This window comes from Pan troglodytes, chromosome 13 (genome assembly GCF_028858775.2).
Source record: "Pan troglodytes isolate AG18354 chromosome 13, NHGRI_mPanTro3-v2.0_pri, whole genome shotgun sequence".
Classification (NCBI taxonomy): domain Eukaryota; kingdom Metazoa; phylum Chordata; class Mammalia; order Primates; family Hominidae; genus Pan; species Pan troglodytes.
This window is the reverse complement of record NC_072411.2, coordinates 84,167,721-84,194,493: the sequence shown is the minus strand read 5'-3', so window position 1 is coordinate 84,194,493 and position 26,773 is coordinate 84,167,721. Positions and strand designations below refer to the sequence as shown.

The following is a 26,773-nucleotide window of genomic DNA, read 5'->3' as shown; positions in this document are numbered from 1 at the left end:
AGTTATAGGAGGGGCCAGATGCCAACAACTCTTTACTTTAGAAGGGTTATCTTGACAGGCCCTGCACCACTGGACCCTTAGAAATTTCACTGAAATAGAAGGCCCCTGAAGTTTAGTTGGATTTATTTCCTGCCCCCTGACAATGCACATGTCTTGCCAATAAATCCACAGTGGTTGTTACTTCTTGCTCACTAGGTCCAATTAACATAATATCATCAATGAAGTGAACAGGGTGATATCTTGTGGAAGGGAAAAGCAATCAAGATCCCTGCAAAATAGATTATGACATAGGGCTGAAGGGTTGGTATACCCCTGAGGTAGGAGGGCAAAGGTATATTGCTGGCCTTGCCAGTGAATCAAATTGCTTCTGGTGGGCCTTATGGACAGGTATGAAGAAAAATCATTTACCAGAACTAAAGCTGCATAACAGGCACCAGATGTGTTAATGTGTTCAAGAATGAAACTACATTGGGTGTAGCAGTTGCAATTAGAGTCACCACTTGGGTAAGCTTACAATAAGCCATTGCCATTCTCCAGGATCCATCTGTCTTCTGTACAAGTCAAATAGGAGAGTTGAATGGGGACATGGTGAAAATCACCACCTCTGCATCTGTCAAGTCCTTGATGGTTGCACTAGTCTCTGCAAACCCTTCAAGAATGCTACCTTGTTTTCTATTTACTATTGTCTTAGGTACAGGCAGTTCTAATAGCTTTCATTTGGCCTTTCCTGTCATAATAATCTTCACCCACTAGTTAGGGAACAGATGTGGGGATTCTGCCTGCTGCTAAGTCTGTCTATTCCAATAATGCATTTTGAACTGGGGAAATAACTACCTTATGGGTTCGGGGACCACTGGACCTGAGCTAAAGCTCCATGAATCACCTGACTCCCCTAACCTCTACTATAACTGGAGGGCCACAGTGATGTTTTCAGTCTCTTGGAATCAGTGTCAGTTCAGAGCCAGTGGCCAGTCATCCCTGAAAAGTCTGATTATTTTCCTTTCCCTGATACAAGGCCAGAGGTCCCTTTGGGGAAGTATAAGAGAAAGATTAACAGTATAAATTTTATGTAGTGCACCAGAGTCTTTCCTCAACAGGACCTGGTCTCCCCTTCACTTAAAGGGCTCTGGGTCTGTAAACTGGCTCAAGTCTAGAAATTGATGGAGGGGCAGTGATTCCCTGTTGTCATGATTTGAGTTAGACTTTTCTTCACTTGACCCAGAAATTTTGTGCTTCTACAGTTCAAGTAAGAGCATAGTAAGCTTCCCATCTATTTTACTTCTAGGAACATCATGATTAATTAGCCAATGCTGGAGGTCTACACAAGTCAGATTATTCTGATTGTTGCTTTGCCTCTGCTGTTAATTCCAGTAACTACGCCCACCTTGCCTTTGACATTTGAGTGCCATCGCTTGGCCCCTGCCACCCAGGGATCCAATTATTCCCATTGCATTTGTTTTCTAATTGAGTGATTGTAGTTCCCACTGTAAGTTCTGGAATGCAGAGAAGAGCAATCACAGAGATCTTTAAGGATGCTGGTGCTCCCCTCACAAATTTATTTCTTAAAATATTAGTGAAAGGTGTATCTTCTGGACCCTCGCAGTGTGGGGGAGTAGGTTTTATGTGACAAGTCCACTGTATCATTCCAATTTCCTTAAGCCTTTTAATTCCCTCCTCTAAATGAAACCAAGGTAGATCAGGCATCCCCAGCTCACTCATGGGGTGGTCTATTTTTTGATCCATGTTTCAGCCAGTCAGCCAAATAAACTTACAGTGCCTTTTTTCACTCCTTGAGCTTCAATATTAAATGCAGAATATAAGCTTAGTGGGCTCATATCAATAAATTTGACCTTATTCTTTGTTTCTTCCACCATAATCCCACATCCTTAATATCCATTCCCACGCATGTTTCTTGGATTTCTGCTGGTATCAATTAGAACACTCAAGTAGTTCTTTTGGAGTATAGCGCACCTCCTTGTGGGTCACACTCTGAACCTCCCCTCTGGGATTTCAGTCTAGTTACAGGTTTAGAAGCAAAGAGGGGTAGTAGGGGTGGGTCTCAAGGAGAATCAGCATTGTCTTGCCTAGCAACTGCTGCAGGGGAGACCATTACTCTTTTTTCTGACAATGCAGTTAATCCCAGAGAGGGGTGGAAAAGAGATACCATTGTGGGTGGGGGTGCCACTGCCTCTGGAGGTGGAGAGGACAGTCACCTTGGCAAAAAATACTCTTCAGAATTTACGAGCTCAATGCCCCCAGCTCCATCAGGATCATCCCACACATCTCCATCCCCATTTAGATAATTCCATTTTTTTTTCCCCAACCAATGTCCTCACTTTAACACTAGATACCAGTAAAGGCTGAGAGTTCACCTTTCTTTGTAACTCAGCCGATGGATGCTGAAGGCTTGTGTTTGATTTTCAGCAGTTTAAGTCCCATGGCTAAAGAAGAGGAGATTCTCCCTCAGGACACACTTAGAAACTTTTAGGGTATGTATATGCATCTGGAGCTGGGAGTTGGAATCCCTGAGCTCATCTTTTTCTTTCCTCACTTTGTCCAGTGATATTAAGAGCACCCAACTAACTTCATTATCATTCCTTGGTTTCCCACCAGAGTTTGAAGGTATGCATAGAGTCACTGAACTCCTTCCCTCCTGAAAGTGGTGAATTAGAAGCATCAAGTGCCTTTATTTTGTGTATCTCTATAAACAGTTCACGCCAAAGACTATTTAGGTTTAATCAGCTTATAGAGTCAGTTCCAGAAATCCCAAAACCAATTAAGGAAATTCCTTTTAAAAATACTGTTCCTCTAGAACCATTCCTGGCATCAGTGTCTGTATTAGGGTTCTCCAGGGGGACAGAACCAATAGAATATACATGAAAGGGAATTTATTGGGGAAAATTGGCTCACACTGTCACAAAGGCAAAGTCTCACCACGATAGGCCGTCTGCAAGATGAAGAAGCAGTTTGTAGCATGGCTTTGAGAGAAGCCGGTAGTGTGACCATCTCAGTCTGAAAGCCTCAAAACCAAGGAGGCCAAGAATGCAGCCCCAATCTGAGGCCAACGGCCTTAGAGTGCCCCAGGAGGTGGCTACTGCATCTCAGAGTTTAAGGGTCAAAGAACCTGGAGTCTGGTGTCCAAGGGCAAAGGATAAAAAGGTGTCTACTCAGGAAGAGAGAGACAGAGAGGCCAAAAGAAAAAGCTGAGCAAGACGAATGTCTCCCTTTTCCTGCCTGCATTGCTTTACCTACATCCCTAACTGACTGGATGGTGCCTGCCCACATTGAGGGTGGCCCAGTTCACTAACTCATGGGTCAATCTCTTCTGGACATACCCTCACAGCCATACCCAAAATCAGTACCTCACCAGCCCTCAACCCAGTCAAATTGACACCTAAAATTAATCATCACGCTAAGAAAAGCCAAAAACATAAAAGGCAGTACATTACACCCAGGGAGGGAGCATAATATACAGTTAGGATCCAGGACTCTAGAACTAGACTATCTTTTTCAATTCTGGTTCCTTACTTACTAGTTATGTAATCTTGGACTATTGATTTAATCTTTTTTGTGTTTCAGTTTGCTCATTTATAAAGTGAGGATCACAAAAATAGTTTCTGTCTCAAGAGCTGTTAGGAGGATTAAATGAGTCAATGTATATAAAGTGTTTAGAACTTGGCATTTTCTACAATAATTCTTTTTTTTAATTTGAGACAGGGTTTCGCTGTGTCACCCAGCCTGAAGTGCAATGGCATAATCATAGCTCACTGCAGCCTCAAACTCCTGGGCTCAAGAAATCCTCCTGCCTCAGTCTCCTGAATAGCTAGGACTACAGACACACACTACCATGCCTGGCTAAATTTTCACTTTTGTAGAAATGTGGTCTATGTTCCACAGGCTGGTCTTGAACTCCTGGACTCAAGTGATCCTCTCTCCTCAGCCTCCCAAAGTGCAAGAGCCAATGCACTAGGCCTACATTAATTCTTATTCTCCTCAGCTCACATATGTTCCTTGAGACTGAATGGATATTTCATATAAAGCTTCCTTAAAGAAGTGTACTATGGAAAAATATTACTTGCTCAAGATGATTTTGATATATATAAGATTATGCTTTACTCATGACAAAACATGCAATGGCACTGTCCATCAATCAGTCGAGTGAACTGCTGTATGATGAATTATCTTGATAGGTGATTTCTATCACCTTTCCATTCTTAATTAACCTATCAAGATAGTCTATAAAGTTTATCCCCAAATATCTCTCAAATCCATCCAGTTTTCTGATGAGTAAATCAAGCAATGGAATTAGCTTGTTCTGAATGGTTACTACAACTGCTCACTCTATATAGTTATAAATGGACCATCTTTATCTAAATACTTTCTGTTAAGGATTCTGCCACTTCATATACTTGTCACAGAAGCCTTTAGGGGGAAAGAAGGATTCTAAAAAAGAATGTTCTGTAAACCTAAATTTTCTCAAAAAGAGGACACTTTAGCTCATCCAGTAAACTTGGTTTATGACAATTCAATTCTTTCCTGAAGGGATTTTTACCATTTTAATTTTTATCTCTTAAAATATGCCTAGATTTAGACTGTATACAGCCCAAACTCTTCAGCTTCCCTAATTTTACTTCTTCTAGGACTGCTATTTATACTTTGGCTAATATAACTTTCTCTTTTTAATGATAGGAATCTAGGAAATTCCCAGTAATTATGCAAAAAATGTATAACTAAAGTATTTGATCTCTGTCATATGTATTTAATTTCTGTATTTTGTTCTTTCTCCAAAGAAAAAAATTATGCAAAGTGAAAAGGAAAGGAAAAGTGATCTAAAAGATCTCTTAAGGTAGGATTCAGTATGTCTTCATGGGAAGATGGTGAAAACCTACAAGAATCTGATGCTCAAAGTTTATTACAGTGTCATCTTCAAAACATAACCAAGGCCCATTCTTTAGCAAGACAACTGGGTAGTGAGTGGTCTTGGAAGCCATGCACTAATTTTGATTCATGTCAGGAAATTTTTGTAGAGTTAGCAATAGAAATTCAGTCAAGTTAATATCAACTCAAAGATATTAACTCATCACTCTGGACATGGGATTCATTCAGAAGGCTCCTGTGTTCCCACATTACCCTTCCATCTCAGATGAGACTTCTATAAAATATGAAGGCATGCCTGCTGATTCAGAGAAACCCAAATACATCAGTAATAAACAAAAACTTCATCAAATAAAGGCAGTACAACAAGAGTAAGAGAATAGTTTTGATGTAATTTGATGTAGAGATAACAAAACACCCACAACTTATATTAAATAAGTTCGCCTCCATCAGGACAGTTAACCTGTTACATGAGTCTTTAGAGATTAGAGATTCTACTGCTTCTCCTAATCCTGACTGAAAGTTGTAGATCAATAAAGTACTTTGTGACTAATTGCTTAAAGTGCTTTTATTTTAAAGCATGAATTTACAAGTTTACTTCAATAGGAGCAACTTGCATATACATCCAAGGGAGGCAATTTCTTCCACCACTACGTTCACAAACTGTAAGTAGATGAAGCTAGCTCTCTCCACATATCCCATCAAATAACCCCCCATCATAGCCAGCCAAAGTTAGGTATTGACATGTACATAGCAGAGAAAGAAATAACGTGGAAAGACTTTTGTAAGAAGCCAAGAGCCTTTCTCACCCCAGGTTAAAGCATAGCTGAATATGTGGAATTGATTTCTATCTTGGCTGATTCTTAGGCCCAATCAACATAGCTACTACCAACTCTCTAAAGCCTCTTAGAGTTAAATATTTGGTGGCTGCAAGCTAAAAGATGAGATGGAAAAACATTTATTTCTGGGGGCATTTGGTAGCTCCAATTCAACTCAGTTTACAAATTTGTTGAACAGTGTTTACACAATACCATCAGGGATATCTATAGACTCTAGAATTTTGGATTATGCATACCACCAGCATTTGATGACTTGTTCTTCTGTAACAGATACTTACATGGTGAATATTATTTAGGTTGGTAAAGATTGTAAGTGGGTTTAGTCTCCACGAAAAAAACGAAGAGAAAAAAATCAAAGGAAACTTACTTTCCTGACTCTTCTCGCATCCTCCCTAGATGGAAACTCATACAAAGAAGTGCCCTCTGCATTGAAGAGTTTGTTGATTATAAACACTAAAATTGGGTCTTAGAGTCTATAGAAACTTGTGATATTTGCAGTCTCTAGGTTAGAAACAGTTCATAGCTCTTGCTATGTTTGAATATGCAAAGTGTGCACAATTTGAGATGTTTTAAGATCTACAATGGATGCTTAGCCATGGTGTTTCAGGACGGAGAGTCACAATTCATCAAAATAGACTGGTCACAGTGGCTCACACCTGTAATCCCAGCACTTCGGAAGGCCAAGGCAGGTGGATCACCTGAGGTCAGGAGTTTGAGACCAGCCTGGCCAACATGGTGAAATCCTGTCTCTACTAAAAATACAAAAATTAGCCAGACGTGGTGGCGTGTGCCTGTAATCCCAGCTACTGGGAAGGCTGAGCCAGGAGAATCGATTGAACCCAGGAGCTGGAGGTTGCAGTGAGCCGAGATTGCACCATTGCACTCCAGCCTGGGTGACAGAGCAAGACTCTGTCTCAAAAAAAAAATAATAATAAAATAAAATAATAATAATAATAAAATAAAAAATTCAACAAAACAAAAATGATAACAGGGTTTGTGCTCCTCTACATCTTTTGATTTTTTAAGCATAGATACTTACTTCAGTTATATATTTATACTGGATTTTAAATAAAATAACTTCTCATTATTCTTGGAGTCCCAATGTCTATTATTTCTCCTTTATAGTATTAGCAGCCCTTTACTTTGAAATCCCCAGGGGTATAGGACTTGTGCAGGCCTTGCTGCTGGATTCTTTTTAGATTATCTTCTACTGCTGGTTTTATCACAGAGAATAGTAGTAAAAAGATAATCTTATTTCTTACAAATGCTGCTCACACTTCTTACTACCACACTACTCAGCCACCCCTGAAGAACTGAATTTCAAATACTAGTAGCTTGTTAGAGAAGGAAGATGAAAAATGTCATGTTTACTCCACATTTCCCAACTGGAAACTTCACTGTTGTGCTTTTCCAGATGACTAGGAATGCTCCTGCCCTTTCCAATCAATAGATACTTTCCCCTTTGAGTCAGAGCCTTAGCACCATGTTACCAAACTCTTCAACTTAGTAATAAAATTCATGGCTCTGGGGTTGAAAGCCCAGCTCTGTCACTTAGACGGTGTATGACCTTGGGTAAAAAAAAAAAAGTGTTGAAAGGATAAGATGATAAAATATGTGAAGCACTAAGCACAGTGCTTGGTACATAGTAAGCATTTTCTGAATGTTTACTATTGTTTTTACTGTTGCTACTAATATTGTTCTTAATAATTATAAACTTAAGTTATTCCTCCTTACTAAGTTATGCTCTTATGCTATTTCCTGCACAGATAACTTATGATTAGATAATTTGAGCTATAGTAACACTTCATGCTAAAATACATATAGACAGATTATTGATATGGCTGGTGAGACCTCACAATTATGGCAAAGTCATGGCTTACATGGTGGCAGGCAAGAGAGCTTGTGCAGGGGAGCTCCCATTTATAAAACCATCGGATCTCATGAGACTTATTCACTACCATGAGAAAAGCATGGGAGAAACTGCAACCATGATTCAATTATCTTCACCTGGCCCCGCCCTTGAGCTGTGGGGATTATTATTATTATTGAGATGGAGTTTCTCTCTTTTTGCCCAGGCTGGAGTGCAATGGTGCAATCTCGGCTCACTGCAACCTCTGCCTCCCTGGTTCAAGCAATTCTCCTGCCTCAGCCTCCCCAGTAGCTGGGATTACAGGCATGCGCCACAACACCCAGCTAATTTTCTGTATTTTTAGTAGAGACGGGGTTTCTCCTTGTTGGTCAGGCTGATCTCAAACTCCCGGCCTCAGGTGATCCACCAGGCTCTGCCTCCCAAAGTTCTGGGATTACAGGCGTGAGCCACTGCACCTGGCTGACACGTGGGGCTTATTATAGTTCAAGGTGAGATATAGGTGGGGACACAGCCAAACCATATCAATTTCCTAGAGCCATTCATTATAAAGATGAATTATACATGTTTATCCTACATGTATATATCTAGTCCATATTTAGTCAGATAGAAGAATTTAAAATATAAATGTGGTTGTGTATTACATCATTTTAAGGTTATTGCATAAAGAGCCAGAATTTCCCAGCTGGACATGGTGGCTCATGCCCGTAATCCCAACACTATTGGAGGCCGAGGTGAGCAGATTGCTTGAGTCCAGGAATTCAAGACCAGCCTGGGCAACATGACGAAACCCCATCTCTACAGAAAATATAAAAAAGTACCTGGGCATGGTGGTGTGCTTGTGTAGTTCCAGCTACTTGGGAGTCTGAAGTTGGGAGGATCAACTGAGCCCAGGAGGTGGAGGCTGCAGCGAGCCATGATGGCACCATTGCACTCCAGCCTGGGTAACCAGAGTGGGACCCTCTCTTAAAAAAAAAAAAAAAAAAAAAAAAAAAAAAAAGCAGAATTAAAATTTGACATTTTTTTATATTCATGTTTGGGCCCATTAAAAAAAAAAGAGAGCAATGAAAAATTATAGGTGAGAGATTTCAGATAAGTGGTAAAATTACATAATATGAATGCCTTATTGTTTTTTTCTGACATTCTTAAAGCAACTTGAAAAATAATTTGTTAGTAGTAGTATTATGTTATAAAATTCCACATTGAAAGTAGATCCTTGAATTAATTTTTTAACTTGTAAATTGAGAAATGGTAACAAACCAGAAAATTTAAGAATTGTTTTTTAAATGATTTCTGTAGTAGTCTGTTCTCACACTGCTAATAAAGACGTACTTGAGACTAGGTAATTTATAAAAGAAAGAGGTTTAACGGACTCACGGCTCCACATGTCTGAGGAGGCATCACAATCATGGCAGAAGGCAAAGGAGAAGCAAAGGTGTGGCTTACGTGGCGGCAGGCAAGAGAGGCAAGAAGCAGGAGACCTCCCATTTATTAAACCATCAGATCTCGTGAGACTTATTCACTACCGTGAGAACAGTATGGGGAAACTGCCCCCATGATTCAATTATCTTCACCTGGCCCTGCCCTTCACACGTGGGGATTATTAAGTTCAAGGTGAGATATGGGTGGGGACACAGCTAAACCATATCAACTTCTTAGAGCCATTCATAATAAGGATGAATGATACATGTTTATTTGACACGTATATATCTAGTGTACATGTATAGGAGAGTGAAAATTAATGGTTTATGTTTAGAACAATGCACCTCAGGATTTTTTGTTTTTGTTTTTACATGATTATCATCATCAAAACAAATTCAATCATATTCAACATTCTCCATTCAGGCACAGAAATGGATTTATGTATTGACATTTTTACTAAAGGCAATTGAAGTTTGTTTTGTTGTTGTTGTTGTTTGTTTGTTTTCTTAATCCAGCTTTACAAAGAAAACTCAATCAACCAGAATAGTTTATTCAGATTATTTAAAGGAAAGCCAAAATGTTTGCATCATTTTACAGATTATTTTTTCCAAGTTTTAGCTTTTGAAACTCACTTAGGTAGATAGTTAAAATCAATATTCTACAGTTAATTTGTCCTATTTATAAAGATAAAGAATATGTGAATTTTTGGCATTTCTCTCACACTCAAGTGCAGCCATCACCCGAATAGTGTACATTATACCCATTAAGTAATTTTTCATCCCTTACCTGCCTCCAAACCTCCTACCCTTCAGTATCTCCAACATCAGACTCAATTTTCATCCCATTTTTCATCCTAATTGAGAAATCAGAGCAGCCCCATGTTGCCTTTCACATCAACTTGCCTCTACGAGCCAAATCTGATCATTTCCATGGCTGATTCCTGCTACTCTTTACAAGAGATAAAGTGTGATTTGAATGGTCTTAACTTCACCACTCCAGAGCTTCTCTCTCCATTGCCACCCCCAACTTCTCTACCTTCAATCAATGCCTGTGCATTCTTATCATCTCCCTGCTCTCAGAGCCTGCTTTCTTTTAAGAAGATCTGCGATTCAGTCACAAAGTTCCCTTCTAGGAATAATAACATTTTAATAGGTGTCAGAGCCTTCCTCTAAAAGAATGACACTCTGATGGAGAAATAATTGCTTCAACCAGTGGGTAGGAGCTCACAGTAGTTTTCTCAGCTGGGCTTCATTTCTTTCCTGGCATATCATTTTTCTTTTCAACCCTCTGCCTTTGCTCAGACTCCACCGTACCTCCTCATCCCTTCACTAACAGCATACTCCTACCTGTGTGCCAACAAAACATATACAACCTTCAGACCCAATTTTAGACAACTCTTTCAAGGTGCCAGCTGAACTACCTCCCACATTGTTAAACTATTTCAGTGTAACTTAAGCGCTAAGATTTCTGGCTGTCTGACAAGGTATTAGCTTCCCCAAGTTGAGTATAATTTCACTGATTTGCAGATGAATATACATATAAATTTTTCATTTTCTGTAGATCACCTGTAAAACTCTCTACATATCTAGATGCCTAGCACATATGCATTGGGTGTAAGTATAAAGCTTGCTAAAGTAAATTGGTGTATTTTCCTCAAAATCAGATGTTTCTGTTTTTCTTTAATGAACCAATACATAATTTACCTATTTCTTGATTTGTGTCTTATGTAACACTTTAAGGTATTACTTGCTCTAATTTTACAGGGTTGGAGCTAGCACATTTTGGAATTAAGTGGAATTTTGTTTTCACAGCCTTCTTTTTCTTCTGCCTAGTGTGCAGTCCTGTCTTCTCTTACTGTTGCCTTCACGCATACTGCAAAGTAAACGAACACATACAACTGCTTCTTCTCCAAATGCATTAAAATTAAGAGGAAAAAAATAGGCTGGGCACAGTGGCTCACACCTGTAATCCCAGCACTTTGGGAGGCTGAGGCGGGTGGATCACCTGAGGTCAGGAGTTCAAGACCAGCCTGGCCAACATGGTGAAACCCCGTCTCTACTAAAAATACAAAAATTAGCTGGGCCTGGTGGCAGGTGCCTGTAATCCCAGCTACTTGGGAGGGTGAGGCAGGAGAATCACTTGAACCTGGGAGGCAGAGGTTGCAGTGAGCCAAGATGATGCCATTGCACTCCAGCCTGGGCAACAAGAGCGAGACTCCATCTCAAAAAAAAAAAAAAAAAAAAAAAAAAAAAAAAGAGGAAAAAAATAGGGAAAGTATTTCCCCTGGTATTAAAATAGATTTCTTTTTCCCAGCATGTAAGGCAAACTACATTATATGGATGCCAAAACACCAATTAAAATCAGAATATCTGATTTATCCTACATTACATTTCTCCAATGACTGTAACTTTAATCTTTGATCACCAATTTATTCTAGTTATCTGCAACATAAACTATATAAATGGTCTAAAAGTAAAGCTGAAGCAACTTAGAGATGTGCCTAAGGAAATACTATTATACATAGCAAAGGTAATATTCTTCTTATGAAAAAATAAGAATGCAGTGATACTCAGAGCTAGTATTTCTGTTGAAAAGACTGCACAAACCAATTTTGTGGTATTTTTCAAACACCATTTATTATTGCTGTTAAATTTAAAAAATTAACTGGGGCATTGCTCTGAGGAATAGCTTGTGATTCTGTCTCCCAAATTCACCTAGGCTATTTTGTGTTGGAATAGTCAGCTACCCCTCTAATCATGTCTTTCTCATCTCTAAAATGAAAATCATAATGATGATTTTCCCACTTACATGCAGGGATTGTTGGGCTAGATAAGTCAAAAATAACGAGTGCAAAATAAGCTATTAAATCATTTTGTTTTTTATATCTACATGAGAAATGATCTTTTAATTATGGATTTGAGGTATTAGAAAAATACAAAAAGAACAACAAATTTATTTCTGTGGTAGGAAAATTACTATTGAGAACTAAACTAATTTTTAAAGGAGTATATTTAAAGTCTATTTAAAGAAAAATATTAGGTAAGCGAGAGGACAGGTGGCATATGAATACAGCAGAATTGGTGAGGGTAGGTTACTCATGATTGTAGCTTGGGAAACAGTCAAACTAGAGGCCAAGATTCTGGTTGTCCTTTGTCAGAGGATCCAGCCCCTTGCTGGCTTTAAGACTTTGGGCAGATAGCTTTCAAGCTATGTCTCAGCTTCCACAATTGTTCAACCTTACTTTATAAGATTGCTGTGAGGGGGGCAGGGCGTGGTGGCTCACACCTGTAATCCCAGCACTTTGGGAGGCCAAGGCAGGTGGATCACCTGAAGGTCAGGAGTTCAAGACCAGCTTGGCCAAAATGGTGAAACCCGTGTCTATGAAAAATGCAAAAAAACAAAAAACAAAAAAATTAGCTGGGTGTGGTGGCAGATGCCTATAGTCCCAGCTACTTGAGAGGCTGAAGCAGGAGAATCGCTTGAACCCAGGAAGCGGAGGTTGCAATGGGCTGAGATTGCACCATTGCACTCCAGCCTGGACAACAAGAGCAAAACTTTGTCTCAAAAAATAATAATAATACGTTTGCTGTGAGGATTCAGGGAAGTGAGGTGAGTGAAGCACTTAGAATAGTGTCTGCCACCTAGTCGGTGTTCACAAAGTATTGATTATTATTGGTATATTTTCAATTGTATAATAATTTATCCTAACAGGTTATTTCTCAGATAGTTAGTGAGACCCTGACTGGAGGACAAAAGTCTCTAATATCCACTTGATAGTGTGTTTGGTGTAATTCCCTGCAAGTCTTATTCACAGCACCAGGAGTCTAACACATTATGATTCTAATATGGTAAAAGTGAGCTTAAATTGCAATCTAAAAGCCTAGATTAGCTAAATTTAGAGGATTTCTGTTGGTGTTGGTAAGTCTGTCTCTCCTATAACAACTATCCCCTCCCTGCTCCTTGAAGAATTGAGACTCTATTTACAAACCAAACCCATAAAATTTCTATCATTTTACAAATTATTTTGTTAGATTTGAACTTTTGAAACTGGTTGAGATGAACACCTAAAACTCTTTGAACTGAACAGAATTATTGATGTTCCTTTATTTTCACTGTTTTTCCTGGCTGACAAACAAGTTTATATGCAATTTCTTTGAGCAGACCACTTGCATTCATTCCTAATGAGCAGCTTTCTATACATATGACATTGCAAATCCTTTCAGTAAGATGAAATTCAAAAGTGACGTTACTGGTCTTCTTGAAGTACCAGTGAATTAAAAGCCAACAGTCTTGACTTCAGGTTATCTATTTATGATCTGCATTGTAGAAAGTCAATCGATTATTCTGGACCTATTTCTTGCCTGAAAAATGAAGTTAGACTGGATCAAGTTTTAATCCAGAGTTATATAGAGAGGTTCAGAATACTTAGAGAGGGATTTCTTTTTACTAGTCTTTAACTGAAATTTATCATTCTCTTCATTTGTAGGAAAGAATATGCATCAACATTTATGGTATTTTTGTCATCAATAGAACTATATATCTATTTATTATATACCTATTATACACTTATATTTAGTGTAGCAACCTTGAAGTATCATTTTATATCACTATTTCAAAACTACATAGGTAGACCTTCAATTAGACCTTTTAATTTAATGCATTAATGGAGCATATATAACACTATAGCACATCACTAGGTTTACTTAAATATGTTGATAACTGTATTTTAAGTAGAATTCTTAGTAATCATATATGTTTTATTTTATTTATAAATTGTACTTTGAAAAGCGGGCCATAGGCTTCACCAGACTACAAGAGGGATCTATGATTCAAAACCATTTGGAACCTTGGTATATGGGTGTTTCTCGAAGCCTTTATATGGTACACTCTTGGGCCATAAAGGTCATCTAAGATGATCTTTAATGGATTGAAAATGCAAATTATTTCCTCTTTATGGGAGAACGATATGTCAGAATGACTTCCTTTTTTATGAAGTACTAAGGGTCACTAACAAGCAGTACTGCCCAAGTTAATTGTAAAGGCGTCTACACCTAAAGATTTATCAACTAAAATAATGTAATTTGGATTTGCTGAGGACTCTGCTATCTGGCTGTCATGAAATTCCTTGGCAATTGCGTGTCTACTCCTGAAAAGAGCTGGAATTTTAGTTTTCAAGGAAGACCCTTTTTCAGTGCTACGAAACTCTTATCTTGAGTTTATCATAGTTTTTAATTGTTGCTAATCACATGTACAGAATTATTATTGGGTATAATATGTGTATCATTTGGGGATTTGTTATTTTTTTATAATTGCTGCCTTGTTGCCATTTGATTACTTTCTTTTTCTTTTACTCTTTTATTACTGCTGATTTCTTTATTCACTAGAAATAAGATAAATAATTTGGTGGTGGATGGCCTTAGTAATGGCCTTTACCCATTATAAAAAGTTCTCTAAAAAATTTTGAGAACCAGTGAATTAGTTAATTACTTCTATTTCTTTCTTGTAATTCAGTCTGTTCTTTTTACTATGTTCTGTTCTATTCTAGACTGTTTTGTTCTGTTCTAATCTAGTCTTAAGTAACAGAATATTAAATCACAATTTAAACCAAGACTCTAACATGATAAATGTCAGAAAAAAATGGATTTTTGAGACACGAATTTCAAAGAAGATTCAAAACTCAGTAATAAGATGCATAAAACCCTTTCCCAATTCAAACAAATGAAAAGCTCAGGTCACTGAGCTTGAAAAAAAAAGATTTATGAAGATGATTTCTTTAAAGACTTCTCTGCTATTGGGAAAAGTGCAGAAACGCTTCCTTCTTCACCTCAAATTAAGGGAGGAGAACTTCACCAAGACCCTTGGAGAGATTGAATTTAAGAGGCTATTGAGAATGGAATCTAGTTCCTACCTGAGATATCTAAAGAGTTAAATGGTGGCAGGTGAGCCAAAGGAGAGACAGCTGTGTAGATTTCAGCTTTTCTTCCAGTCATTCATGGAAACAAATGCCTCAAGAGTGTGTCATGTGAACCAAATGTACCCACCCACATTTGGAAAGCTGATGGGACCTCAGCAGACAGAAGCTGGAAATGTACCAGCAAATTTCCAGGGGCTGTGGACATTGTAAAGAAGCCAGAGATTCATGGGTCTTACCAACCTGGTAAAAAGCCATGGTCCTTGGCAAGAATTCTGTTAAGAGCCCATGACTGTGCTCACAGAAAATAAAGGCAGCTGTAAACGCCTGCCAGGTCTAGTGAGTGCAAAGCCATCCTACAACACTGCTGCTCCTCTTAGCCTTCTCTCCCATGCTTAGGAGCCCAAAGTAGCCAGTGGAGGGAGAGCAAGCAAGAAATGAGAGAAACATCAACCATACACACCCCACCCCCCTCCACACACACAGGCACCATTTCTGGGTTCTGTAACAAACAAGGTGGGAAAGGAGTCTTATCTTTGTTTGACGATGTGTATTACATGAGACCAGACCTTCTATTGTCTGATTTGAGATTTTGGCAACTTAATGTGATCACAGGATGTTTTTAGTTCTCTAAGAATGATCAGGAAAGTAATGAGACTACCTGAAATTTTGATCTTGGCTGAGAAGATAAGTCCCCACCCTCCATATCGTAAAGACAAAATTGTTTTGTAATAGCACCTTATAAATTCTGTATGTCCACTAATTACATAACCTCAACAAAAATATGCTGCAACTGAATTGATACAATGCTACAATATATGTTAAAGGAATTATAACAAAGTTAATTGGGCAAAGTTTAATTGTTAGAATATCTTTACTCAAACTTCAGACAGAAAGAACCTTTCATTGTATGTGACTATTTCCTGAACTATCAAGATATTTCAAGTAATTGACTCAAAAATTAATTTCTGTTTATTTTGTTTACTTTGTTGGTTATGTAATAAGACTCTTTCATCTAAACATTTTGCTTTATACTTCTATTTTCATAGATTCTCTACAACCTCTCCAGAAATGTTGAAAGATTTTTCCATGCTAATATTTTATTTTTCTTGAAAGTTTATATGGAAACTGAGTGATTCCAAGATTAGTTTGTCTTGACAGATGGTATCTTAAACACTACTATCCTTTCATACTCATTTTTAAATATTCATAGCAACTAAGCAATGTATGGTTAAAAAAACATTGATCATTAGAAGGTTTAGTTAAAGGAATTTGTTCCAATTAAAAAATATTCAGAAAAAAACATGATTTTTTACATGGGATTTAATAGATGTTTAAACATGTTTCATCTATTTTATTTCTGTATTTTCATATTAAATCACAGCTTGAGAAAGTTATGTAACCAACAGAAGATAGCTTGTTATACTATGTAGATCCACAGGCTGAAAGGAAGATGTTTGGTGTCTTTGAAAAAATGTGCCACAAAATCCATTGTAAAATTCAGTCTTCAACATTTTACAAAGTTCTTCAGTCTCCTAACCTTATTAGTTTTTTCCAAAGCCTTATTTTGTTTTGTTTTGCTTGTGTTTCCTTATGTTTTTAGGTGAATCCGATCTTCATAAGAACTCAGAAGACTTAGTATATGCTGAAGAAAAACATGATGAGACACATTCATAGGCCCGAAACACCTTAAAGACTTCTGTCATTTTAAACATGAGAGGTAATTTTATTTTATAGACCAGAAACTTAACTTCTAAAGTAAATGGTTTGCAGAATACCATTATGGATGAAATTATCTTATTTAAATGCCCTCCTAGAGTTTTTAAATCTCTATCATCAATCCTTTGAGACAAAATCTTAACAGGTAAACTTTAAATATTTACCTTTTCAAATAGTTCTTAATTTGTTAATCAACAAAAATTATATTTACTGGAACTGAAATTTTCAATCTTTAAAAATAATTTTAAAAATGGCCGGGCACAGTGGCTCATGCCTGTAGTTCCAGCACTTTGCGAGGCCAAGGCGGGCAAATCACAAGGTCAGGAGTTTGAGACCAGCCTGGCCAACATAGTGAAATCCTGTCTCTACTAAAAATATAAAAAATTAGCTGGGTGTGGTGGCAGGCACCTGTAATCCCAGCTACTTGGGAGGCTGAGGCAGGAGAGTTGCTTGAACCTGGGAAGCGAAGGTTGCAGTGAGCGAGATCAGGCCACTATACTACAGCCAGGGTGACAGTGCAAGACCCCATCTCAAAATAATAATAATAATGATAACAATAATAAATACGTTCATGGGGATGTTTAATCCTCATTTCTTTTTCCACATCATGTAAGAAATATAAATGTTTTAGACTGATTTCTTGTTTTATTTCATGTAAAAATATGTTTATACCCAGTAATTAAAACAAAGCAAGTACATATTATAAAGCAAATATCATGTTTGTTAAAATCTGTGAACATGTGCATCTATGGTTCTCTTTTTAAAAATTCAGCTTCTAGGGCTTGTTTTCAGTCTACCAAATTATTAACTCTGGGAGAGATGCCTTGAAAATTTGAATTTTTGATAAGCCAGTCTGTTGATATTTCTGTCCACTAAAATTGAGAATCACTGTCTGGAACCGATGGCGGAGATATGGGCAGTTAGAAAAGAGGGATGTGTATTTACAATGGAGATGTCTTAATATCTACTAAAAATAAGAAGAAGTAAAGAACAAAATCCAAGTGTTATAACACATCCTGTTACGGGGGTGGTGGGTTGGGGCAAGAGAAAATGCTGAGGGTACCATTCCAAACCTTAGAGATGTTGTTATTATTAGTTCCACAGCTGTTACTTTAGATATGAAAGTGTTAAAATGTGATTCGCTTTTAAAATAATTTCTTCCTCAATATTCTTGAGTTACAAAGACAGTTGTAAGACTGTCTTTTATTCATAAGAATAGTTTTGTGAATAGCAACAATAAAGTGTCAGGCACTGTGGTGAACATCTTGTATATGAAATAACTTTTTGCATTTTTCTTTTTTTATTTTTGGAGACCGAGTCTCGCTCTGTTGCCCAGGCTGGAGTGCAGTGGCACAATCTCAGCTCACTGCAACCTCTGCCTCCCAGGTTCAAGCAATTCTCCTGCCTCAGCCCCGCAAGTAGCTGGGACTACAGGCTCCCACCCCCAAGCCTGGCTAATTTTTTTGTATTTTAGTAGAGACAGGGTTTCACCGTGTTGCCCAGGCTGGTCTCGAACTCCTGAGCTCAGGCAATCCATCTTCCTCGGCCTCCCGAAGTGTTAGGATTACAGGCGTGAGCCACTGCACCCGGCCCCTTTTTGCATTTTTCAACTAAAAAAACCCCAAAGCTAGAACAGTGTGCGGCCCGCTCAAATTAAATATAATATTTAAGCCCGAGCAGACGATTTGGCAATTTTTTTTTTTTTCTGTCAAGGCCAGTTAAATTATTTAGCTTCCTTCTCAGTTTGAGAAAGCCCTGCCTTTGGTGCACAGTCTTCCGGGAAATGTGATCTTCAGTAGCACCTTATAAATTTTATATGTTCACTAATTATGTAACCTCTATAGAATTCTGCTGCAACTGAGTTGATACAGTCCTACAGCATATGTTAAAGGAATTATGTCAAAGTTAATTGGTGCAAAGTTTAATTGTTGGAATATCTTTACTCAAACTTCAGACAGAAATTCACATAGCTTCCCAAAACAAGTAGGTCTTTTAAATGAGGGAAATGAGTGAGGTCTAAAAACAACAGGAGGGGTGACGATTGGCAACTGTGACTCAGGCATGGTGTCTGGGAGACAACAGGCAGTGATCAGTCCTGGAAACAGAGAGGACACAGCACACCCAATCTGAAGGCTACAGTCAGCCACCCTTTGGCTCTGGCAGATTTTTACTCTGGAAGAGTAAGGGCCCAGTGTTGCCAGCTGTTTCTAGTGGTTAAGAAAGGTCCTTAAAGTAAACTCTTCCAATTTTTCCTATTGGCTCAAAGTTTTTTGAAATGTTTTGTGGACAAGAGAAAAATATATCTGAGGGTCAGATTTGGCTTGCAGGGTTTCTGTTGCAAATTTAGCACACCTTCTTTGTGACTGATAGCTAATTCTTTGCTGGCTGCCATCACAGAAAGTGTAGATGTTATCGCAGCCTGGCCATGTCTCTGAAAGCCGTTACCTGCTTTGTTCTCAATGTGTAGGTCCCACTGTGAGGCAATTTCCCAGAAAATATTGAGCTCTAATTAAATCTGTGCCGTGTTGAGACTTCATAAATCAATGTGCAACACTACACTTAGGACAAGAAAGAAGCCCTTGAAATCTACTTTTCACATTGTTGTATAATTTCGCCATCATTTCTAAGAGATTTTAGACCACGAAAGTGTTTTGTTTTGCTTACATTTTTCTTTTGTGTTTTTGTTTATTAAAGGAAATAAAATGGAATGGTTGGATATATAATCCCAGGCTGCTTTATTATTTAAAAAGCTAATGGCATATCATTTATCACATTATCTTTCTTGAAAGATATGTCAGGAATTTCTGGCATTTCCAAAGCAAGCCACTATCAGACCTGTTACCCACTGGGAGGAAAGTGTTCCCTATCACGACCGGTGTCTACTCTTTAACGTTGAGTGTGCTATCCAACAAGATATCAAAATTGATGATTTGTTGCTGTATTTAGTCAGTAGACTTGCCTGGACTTTCACACTGATTTAAAATATCTTTTGGAATGTCTTTAGGCAGGGCTTATGTTCTTTAGTTGACTACAGTCCCTGTGAGTCTAGTTGTTTTACACTCACACTGGCCCACTTAACTCATTTACACTACCTGACAGGCCCATATGCCTATCTGATCTAGAGAACCAGAGTTTTTACTGGAATTGAACACCCACACATACAAACACACGCACGCACACCCAGAGCAGAAATAGGAAGAGAAATTCCAACCGATGTAAAACCACTATCTATTAGAAAGATAGTAAAGAAAGCCAGGACGGGTGCGGTTGCTCATGCCTGTAATCCCAGCACTTTGGTAGGCCGAGGTGGGTGGATCATGAGATCAGGAGATCGAGACCATCCTGGCTAACACGGTGAAACCCCGTGTCTACTAAAAATACAAAAAATTAGCCGGGCGTAGTGGCGGGCGCCTGGAGTCCCAGCTACTCGGGAGGCTGAGGCAGGAGAATTGCGTGAACCCGGGAGGCGGAGCTTGCAGTGAGCCGATATCGCGCCACTGCACTCCAGCCTGGGCTACAGAGTGAGACTCGTCTCACCAAAAAACAAATAAAATAAAATAAAATAAATTAATTAATTAATTAAAAATTTTTAAAAAAAGAAAGCCCTTATTTTTGACAAGGTATGTAAAGTGCAATGTGAATTGCCACACAGTAATTGATACCTGTGTATGACTAAGTGATGACCTTCAGTTTCTATGTTTTCTTTTCTTTTTATTTATTTATTTTTAAATTCACAAATAAAAATGGTGTGCAACATGTTTTTTTGAAATTGTGGACTGGAGAATCAAGCTGATTAACATATTCATTACTTCACATGCTCATCTCTTTTTGTGGGGAGAACATTTAAAATCTCTCTTAGCAGCAGTTTTCAAGAATATGATCCATTGGTTTTTAACTGCAGTAACCATGTTTTACAGTAGACCCTTGAACTGATTCCTCCTATCTAACTGGAATTTTGTACTCTTTGACTAGCATGCGCCCAACCACTTCCCACTCTTTCTTCTCTGATCCATATTTTCATTTGGATTTTATTTCAGGACAATGAAATCAGCATGAAAAACATCCTAAATTCTCAACTTTCCACAAAGCTATGGCTCTTCTTTCAACATAGAATTGGATTGGGCCATTTTAATTGACTCCTATACAAGGAATTAAGAAGAACATAAATTTTGAGCTAGTAACTCTGGCCAAATAAATACACTCAAGTTTTTATCAGAGTTTTTGGCCAGTGCTTCTGCCATTTTTTTCCCTCCACAATTTGGCCTTCTTCAATCAAGCCAGATAAATTTTTGAGACAAAAGTCAGACAGTTCTTAATTTTTCTTGCTTTGAACCCTGTCATAATGACTGTGCAATACATGTGCAGAAGATGAGGTATTTTAAAATTTACTTCCTTGCACTGTCTTACACAGAGTGCTATAACTATAAATTTTTCAAGGTCTTAAATAAAAGGAAGCAAAAACAAAATTATGGAAAATTTTTTTTTGTTGTGCTGGGGAATATACTATTTAGATTGTCCTTCTTATTTTAAATGCATGGGAACAGAATGACAGGTGGGATGCTGAGGAGCTGGTTGAAGCATCAGAGCAATGCTACAGTCCAACAATGGAGCATTAGATCCGCAGCTAGGTGACCTGATGGACACCTTTGTAAACTCTCATACTGGGAAATGGCAGTGAAACCTTTTTCTGAACCCATGGACCAGCCTGCGTCCGTCCCCATGGTTTCAAAGCACGAATGCATTACCTCCATGGTTGTGGTTACAAGCAAGTCACATGCTATCTACAGTTCATGATAACAAGACCGTCAACCATTGGTGGAGACAGACACTAGAATGGAAAATGAAATTTGCCAGCGGGATGTTTATCCCATCAGAATGTAACAAAATATATTACCAGCCAAGAGATAAGAGACAAGAATGTGTGTGTGTGTGTGTTCAAAAATGTCTATGAAAATGAAAACCCACACTTTTCTGTACAGATAACATTATTTGATGTGACTTTTATATTTTACTACACAGAAACAAACTGCAGCCCTCAGAGGCCCTGCTTCCTTGTCATGTTTTGCCTGAGCATGTGCAAAGTCTTTCCTTTGCTTAAAGCTGAAAAACTACCTTTATGCATTGTTAGCTGACAAGAAAGATCAAGCACAATTAGATGTTGTAACTTTTCACTGTACAAGCATTGCAATGATTGTGAGCTTCAGTGAATTTATCTTTGTGAAAGGTAAAAATTGGCTGGAAAGAATCAAGAGTAGCCATAAATTAAATCATGCAAAGGAGGATCCATCCATCCTAACGAGTTTTCTGCTGCACCTGCTTCCTTCCTGGGTTCCACAATGTTAAGCAATATTTTAGAAAAGGGTACAATCGGAAGCTTTTAAGCCCGGGTGGTGAGATTTTATAACTCACAACTTAGATCTCTTTTAATGTGTAAGCCATATTCTATATGCATATTTATTATGCATCATTGTAATTTAAGATATATTTGGATGTAGGCTGTATAAAATGCTTTTAATTGTTCTGTGAATAGATCCTTAGCTTTAGTTTCACCTGAATCTTGTGCAAAACACAGCTAAAAAATTGAGTTGTATTATAGACATTATGATGTAATTGATCTTTTAAATGTAAGGAGTAAGATTGATCTATAATAATGTGCTGGGGAAAACATTTATAGATATGTACATCATGGTTACTTTTTGTCCTTTCAAATGGACTTTTTATTTCTATTTATGGAGAGACTGTAACTACTGCTTTTAATGTCTTTTTAAAGCAAGCTATTTACCAGCTAGAAAATATCATGCATTTAAAATAGAATCTATCTGAGGAGTCTAATTACTATTGTTCCTATTTGAGCCAGTTGTCTTTCAGTAAAGCTATAGAATCTCTCAAAGAAGTAAATAGAAATACTACTTCTTAAATGTCATAGGAAGCATATCCACTTTGTTTCTATTAATACTTTAAGATCTATAAGACCTTATTACTAAAAAGTAGAGGAATATAAAGAATTCATCAATTTCTGTACATGGGCTTTAACCTAATTTTCCAGGTTATGCGACTTATAAAGCACTGTGACCAAACTTCCAGAGAGAGTGAAAAAAAAAAAGAAAAAAAAGTTTTACTCCTTCAGAAGTATTGTCATGCTACTGCTGTACTTATTTTCCTAATCTCTCTCTTTCTATCTGCTACACTCCCTCCTTTTCTTTCTTTTTCTTTTAAGCTTTTATATTTATTCCTTCCTTTGTTTTCCTCTCTGTAAGACAGCTACTACTGAGCACTAATTAGTAGAAAGTCAGAGTGGAGGTTATCTGTGCATGTCTTTCTGCAAACATCACTGTTGAGGCCATCTGAAGAGAGGGATTGATAGGTTAGGCTGTTGCACCGTGAATGTCCTGCTTTGCATTTTTAACCTCAGCTCCCCAACATATATATCTTGCAGTTTATATGCCTTTTCATTTAACTGAAACCTCTTTTATTTAATTTTTAACATGACAACCTACAATTCTTGTGTTTTTATTATGCTGTATTTTCTGTGTTTCTTATTACATGTGATTGCTAAATAAATCATATTTGAGGGAAAACATTGTGAAACATTTGGTGTTTTATGCAATTCAATTTAGTGAGGCATTGAAAAGTTGGAGAAATTGGGGGAAACCCAAAGGAGACCAACTTAAAAATTGATATGAGGTTGGTAAGAAAGTGCTTTTTGTTCCATTAAATAAATACTGATTGAATTACTTACTATTATACCTATTATTCATAAGCTCCTGGCTGGAAGCATGGTGCATATATGAATATGGCAATATTTCCTCTAGAAATTTCAAGTCTTATAAAGGAGATAATCTACACAGACTGTAATTTATACCTAATAACTAGAATGCCACATAAAAAAGTAACCAGTTGCAAATAAAATGCACCTATGTATATTTGAGGAGGTAAAAAACTGCTTGTGTCTTCAGAGCTTTCAGGACTAAGTGGTGCATCAGTTGGCATTTAGTAAATAAAAACAAGTTTATAAACGTTGCCTATTTTCCATGTGTGGCCTCCATGTAAATGCTTAACAATATTATCTCAAATCCTCACAGTAATCCAGTAAAGTGGTGTTGATATGAACAAAGGAAACCAAGTCTCAGAGAAAAAGCTTTGTCCAAGGCCATGCAGGTCTCCATTGGCAGACTCCACACTGGATTTGGTTCTATGTTTCTCCGGCACCTTGTTTTCTTTCTACAACATCTACGTGGGGCTGGGCAGAAGCACAGCAGAAGGAAAGGGTCTGTGAAGAAGAGCAACGTGAATAAGGCAACACCAGAGAAGAATAAAGTAGCAAAGAGTGTTGAATCAAGGTGAAGACCCAGTGAGTCTCAATTAATTGAATTAAGAGAGACTGGCATGGTATGTGTGAAACCTTAGGCTGTGTCTCTATGAAGCCAATGAGTTCCAGAAGAAGATGTAAACACTTAACTGGTCATCAAATATGTGACACTTAGCTGAATTTTTTACTTTAAGTATGATTACATGATAAATTTCCACCTAATATCAAAAAGCTTTCAAAGGCTATATTTTAAATATGAAAGTCCATATTTATGTTTAGAAATATAATTTAGATATAAAACACATATTTCCTTTGGAAGCAATAATATATTAAGCCTTCTGTCCTCTGTTTAAATGTTTTTCTAAATACAGCAAAGCTTCTCTACCATTTAATACAAGTCCTGAACAATAAAGACAATGTATATTTTAGAGTCTAAAAAGCAAACACCTAATAATGTCCTGCATTATTACATTAATCTTATCATTTCTTTGGAGGTAATTGTAAATATTTAAGATACATTTTCTGTATATGGGCCAACATTATGTTTAAAGTTCTAGTTGGGGCTTTTTATCCCTTAATAACATTAATTAATTTCTAGGTAATTTGCTTAATATGTGCGAAGGTTGGAGAGTTTCCTTTGCATCTCAGTTGATATATTTTTATCTCTGACGATTAAAGAGTATAATCATGTAGTTTTAGTTTATTGTAGTCATACTAGTGCATTATATTATTTTCTTACATTATCTCTTTTACTTCCTACAACTACTCTGTAAGGCATTATTATTCGTTATTATAGGTAAGGAAGTGTGGCAGAGGAAGGTAAAATAATTTGTGTAAGGTCAAGCAACTAGTAAGTAGAGGAATCAGATCTGAAGTCTAAGGGAGTCTGACTCAAAACCACTAGGCTAGATTGCCTCTGGCCACTGGAGTAGGATCTGTCATGTTTTTTCTGCTTATGATATTCATTACCTTCCTTTTTTACTCTTTGTTCCATTTTGCAGGCTCTTGTCCCTAAAAACTATCACTATGAGAAGGAAGAATTGTCAGTGACCAACAGCAGGACGGTGTGTGCTTTGGTGACCAATTTAACCATGTATTACTGTAGAAAAGGTGTCTTTTATTTTTGTGGATGGGAGAAACCATTTTCCATACTTAATATATGACTGTAAAATGTCCTTTTCAAAAGTAACCACTGGTCCTCACTCTACACTTTTGCTACTCAAAATGTGGTCAACACCTGTGAACTTCTTAAAAATAATCTCAGGTTTCTATTAAACTTGAATTGGCATTTTACAAAGATAACTAGGTGATTTCTATACAAATCACTGCTTTAGACAGTAATTACATACTATTCTAAGTACCTACTAGCCACTTAAATACAAGGTTGTTTTTCTTCACAGTAGAGGTTCTTAACAAGTGACTTTTGACTACTGTACCCTTCCTTAGATCCATCAGCAAACGTCATGGAACAAAGGCTAAAGGTTCAGGCTCTTGCGTCATTTAATGAAGTGTATATATCTGTATTGATGAAATGTGGTTCCTTACACGAATAATTAGAGGAGGACTTGGAGGAAAGACATTAAGACTTGGAAAAAGACTTTAAATGTGTGAGCATGACCATATGGCTTTTAGAGCAAAAAAATCTTTGAAAGCAAAATTCTTCATAAGAGGCATTAACATAGTTGATTGATCCTGTTTTCATTGGCCTATCAAATATTGCAATTGAATTATATAGCGTACAAAGGCAACTTTACCTTGCACAAGTGATAAATACATAACTGTTAACCTAAAAACATAGTTTGATGTGTTTCACTCTTATCTGTCAGCTTTTCTTAAAACCTTAAAATACAGAAAAAGTTATGGAGAATACGCTTGAAATGTATGGGGTAGGGTGAGGGAGAGGGCATTAAACATTAGAGCTAATTGCCAAGCCTAGAGTGGAAGGAAAAGAGTTTGTGTTAACTTTGGAAGCAGCAAGCCATCTGAATTCAGAAACATAATATACCAAGGAAAACAAAAAGAAAACAGGGAGCTGATATTGGTTTACAGAAGGAAAGGGAGCTGGGTGTATTTTCACAGTGACATAAGCCCAGAGAGTGTGCAGGATGGGTATCTGGGAGACCTCATTCCATCTGAAACTGTGGGGTGAGCCACACAGTGAGAAAAGATTCGTATTAGGCAGTAGGAATGAGGGAGAACTGAAAAGGAAAAAGATGGGCAGTGTGTGAGACGACATTTGTTCTTTGGTTTACCGAAGAAGCATTGGCTTTGGGCAACTGAATTTGGTTGGGCAAATTTTTCTGCATATGGTACAACTTTCTGTCTTTTTGAGTCCTGTATTTACATCCCATCATAAGCCAACCAACAGTGTAATTGTTTCTTGCATGGGTGTCTTATTTTCTGTTTTGGATTTGCACCTTGAAGAGGCTGAAGCATGCACAGGATTCTCAGGAACCTCCCCTGACTGAAGGACTTTTAAATTAAATAAATACAAAACTCACAACATTCAGCTTTTCTCTAGGCAAAGCCAGGCTCAGAAAGCCCTACTAATGTGGCAATGTCACGCTTTCAGGTGTTTCTTGCTTTCAGAGCACAGAGGTAGACGTGCACCAACCTATTCAGAAGTCAGATGCTCCAAAGGTAATGGGAACTAAACCTGTGAGGAGGTACAAAACCGAGGGGCTGTAGTATTAATCTATGTGCTGTAATTTTAAATTTTAAGATAACAGAGAGACCCAAGGCATGTTTAATAAACTTCTGGAAGGTAAATAGTAATAGCCACTAACTGATATTATATCTTGAAATACACAGCTGAAGTGTATACACACACA

The 26,773-nt window shown here is 37.6% G+C and overlaps 1 protein-coding gene across 15 annotated transcripts in view; it reads left to right on the top strand.

Annotated features, from left to right (window-relative positions):
- The window catches only part of PDE1A (phosphodiesterase 1A), a 391,847-nt gene extending 368,476 nt beyond the window's left edge, over positions 1 to 23,371 (top strand). For 7 of the 15 annotated variants that reach the window (XM_054678807.2, XM_009443670.5, XM_009443671.5 and 4 more), the window contains 2 exons: positions 16,518 to 16,634; positions 20,671 to 20,758. In XM_054678807.2, the coding sequence (XP_054534782.1) occupies positions 16,518 to 16,591 (74 nt within the window). In that variant the 3' untranslated portion in view covers positions 16,592 to 16,634; positions 20,671 to 20,758. Of the gene's footprint in view, positions 1 to 16,517; positions 16,635 to 20,670 lie in introns of all 15 variants that reach the window. The other 8 variants (XM_063790247.1, XM_063790245.1, XM_063790246.1 and 5 more) reach the window with 2 other exon arrangements.
- The last annotated feature ends 3,402 nt before the right edge of the window (positions 23,372 to 26,773 follow it).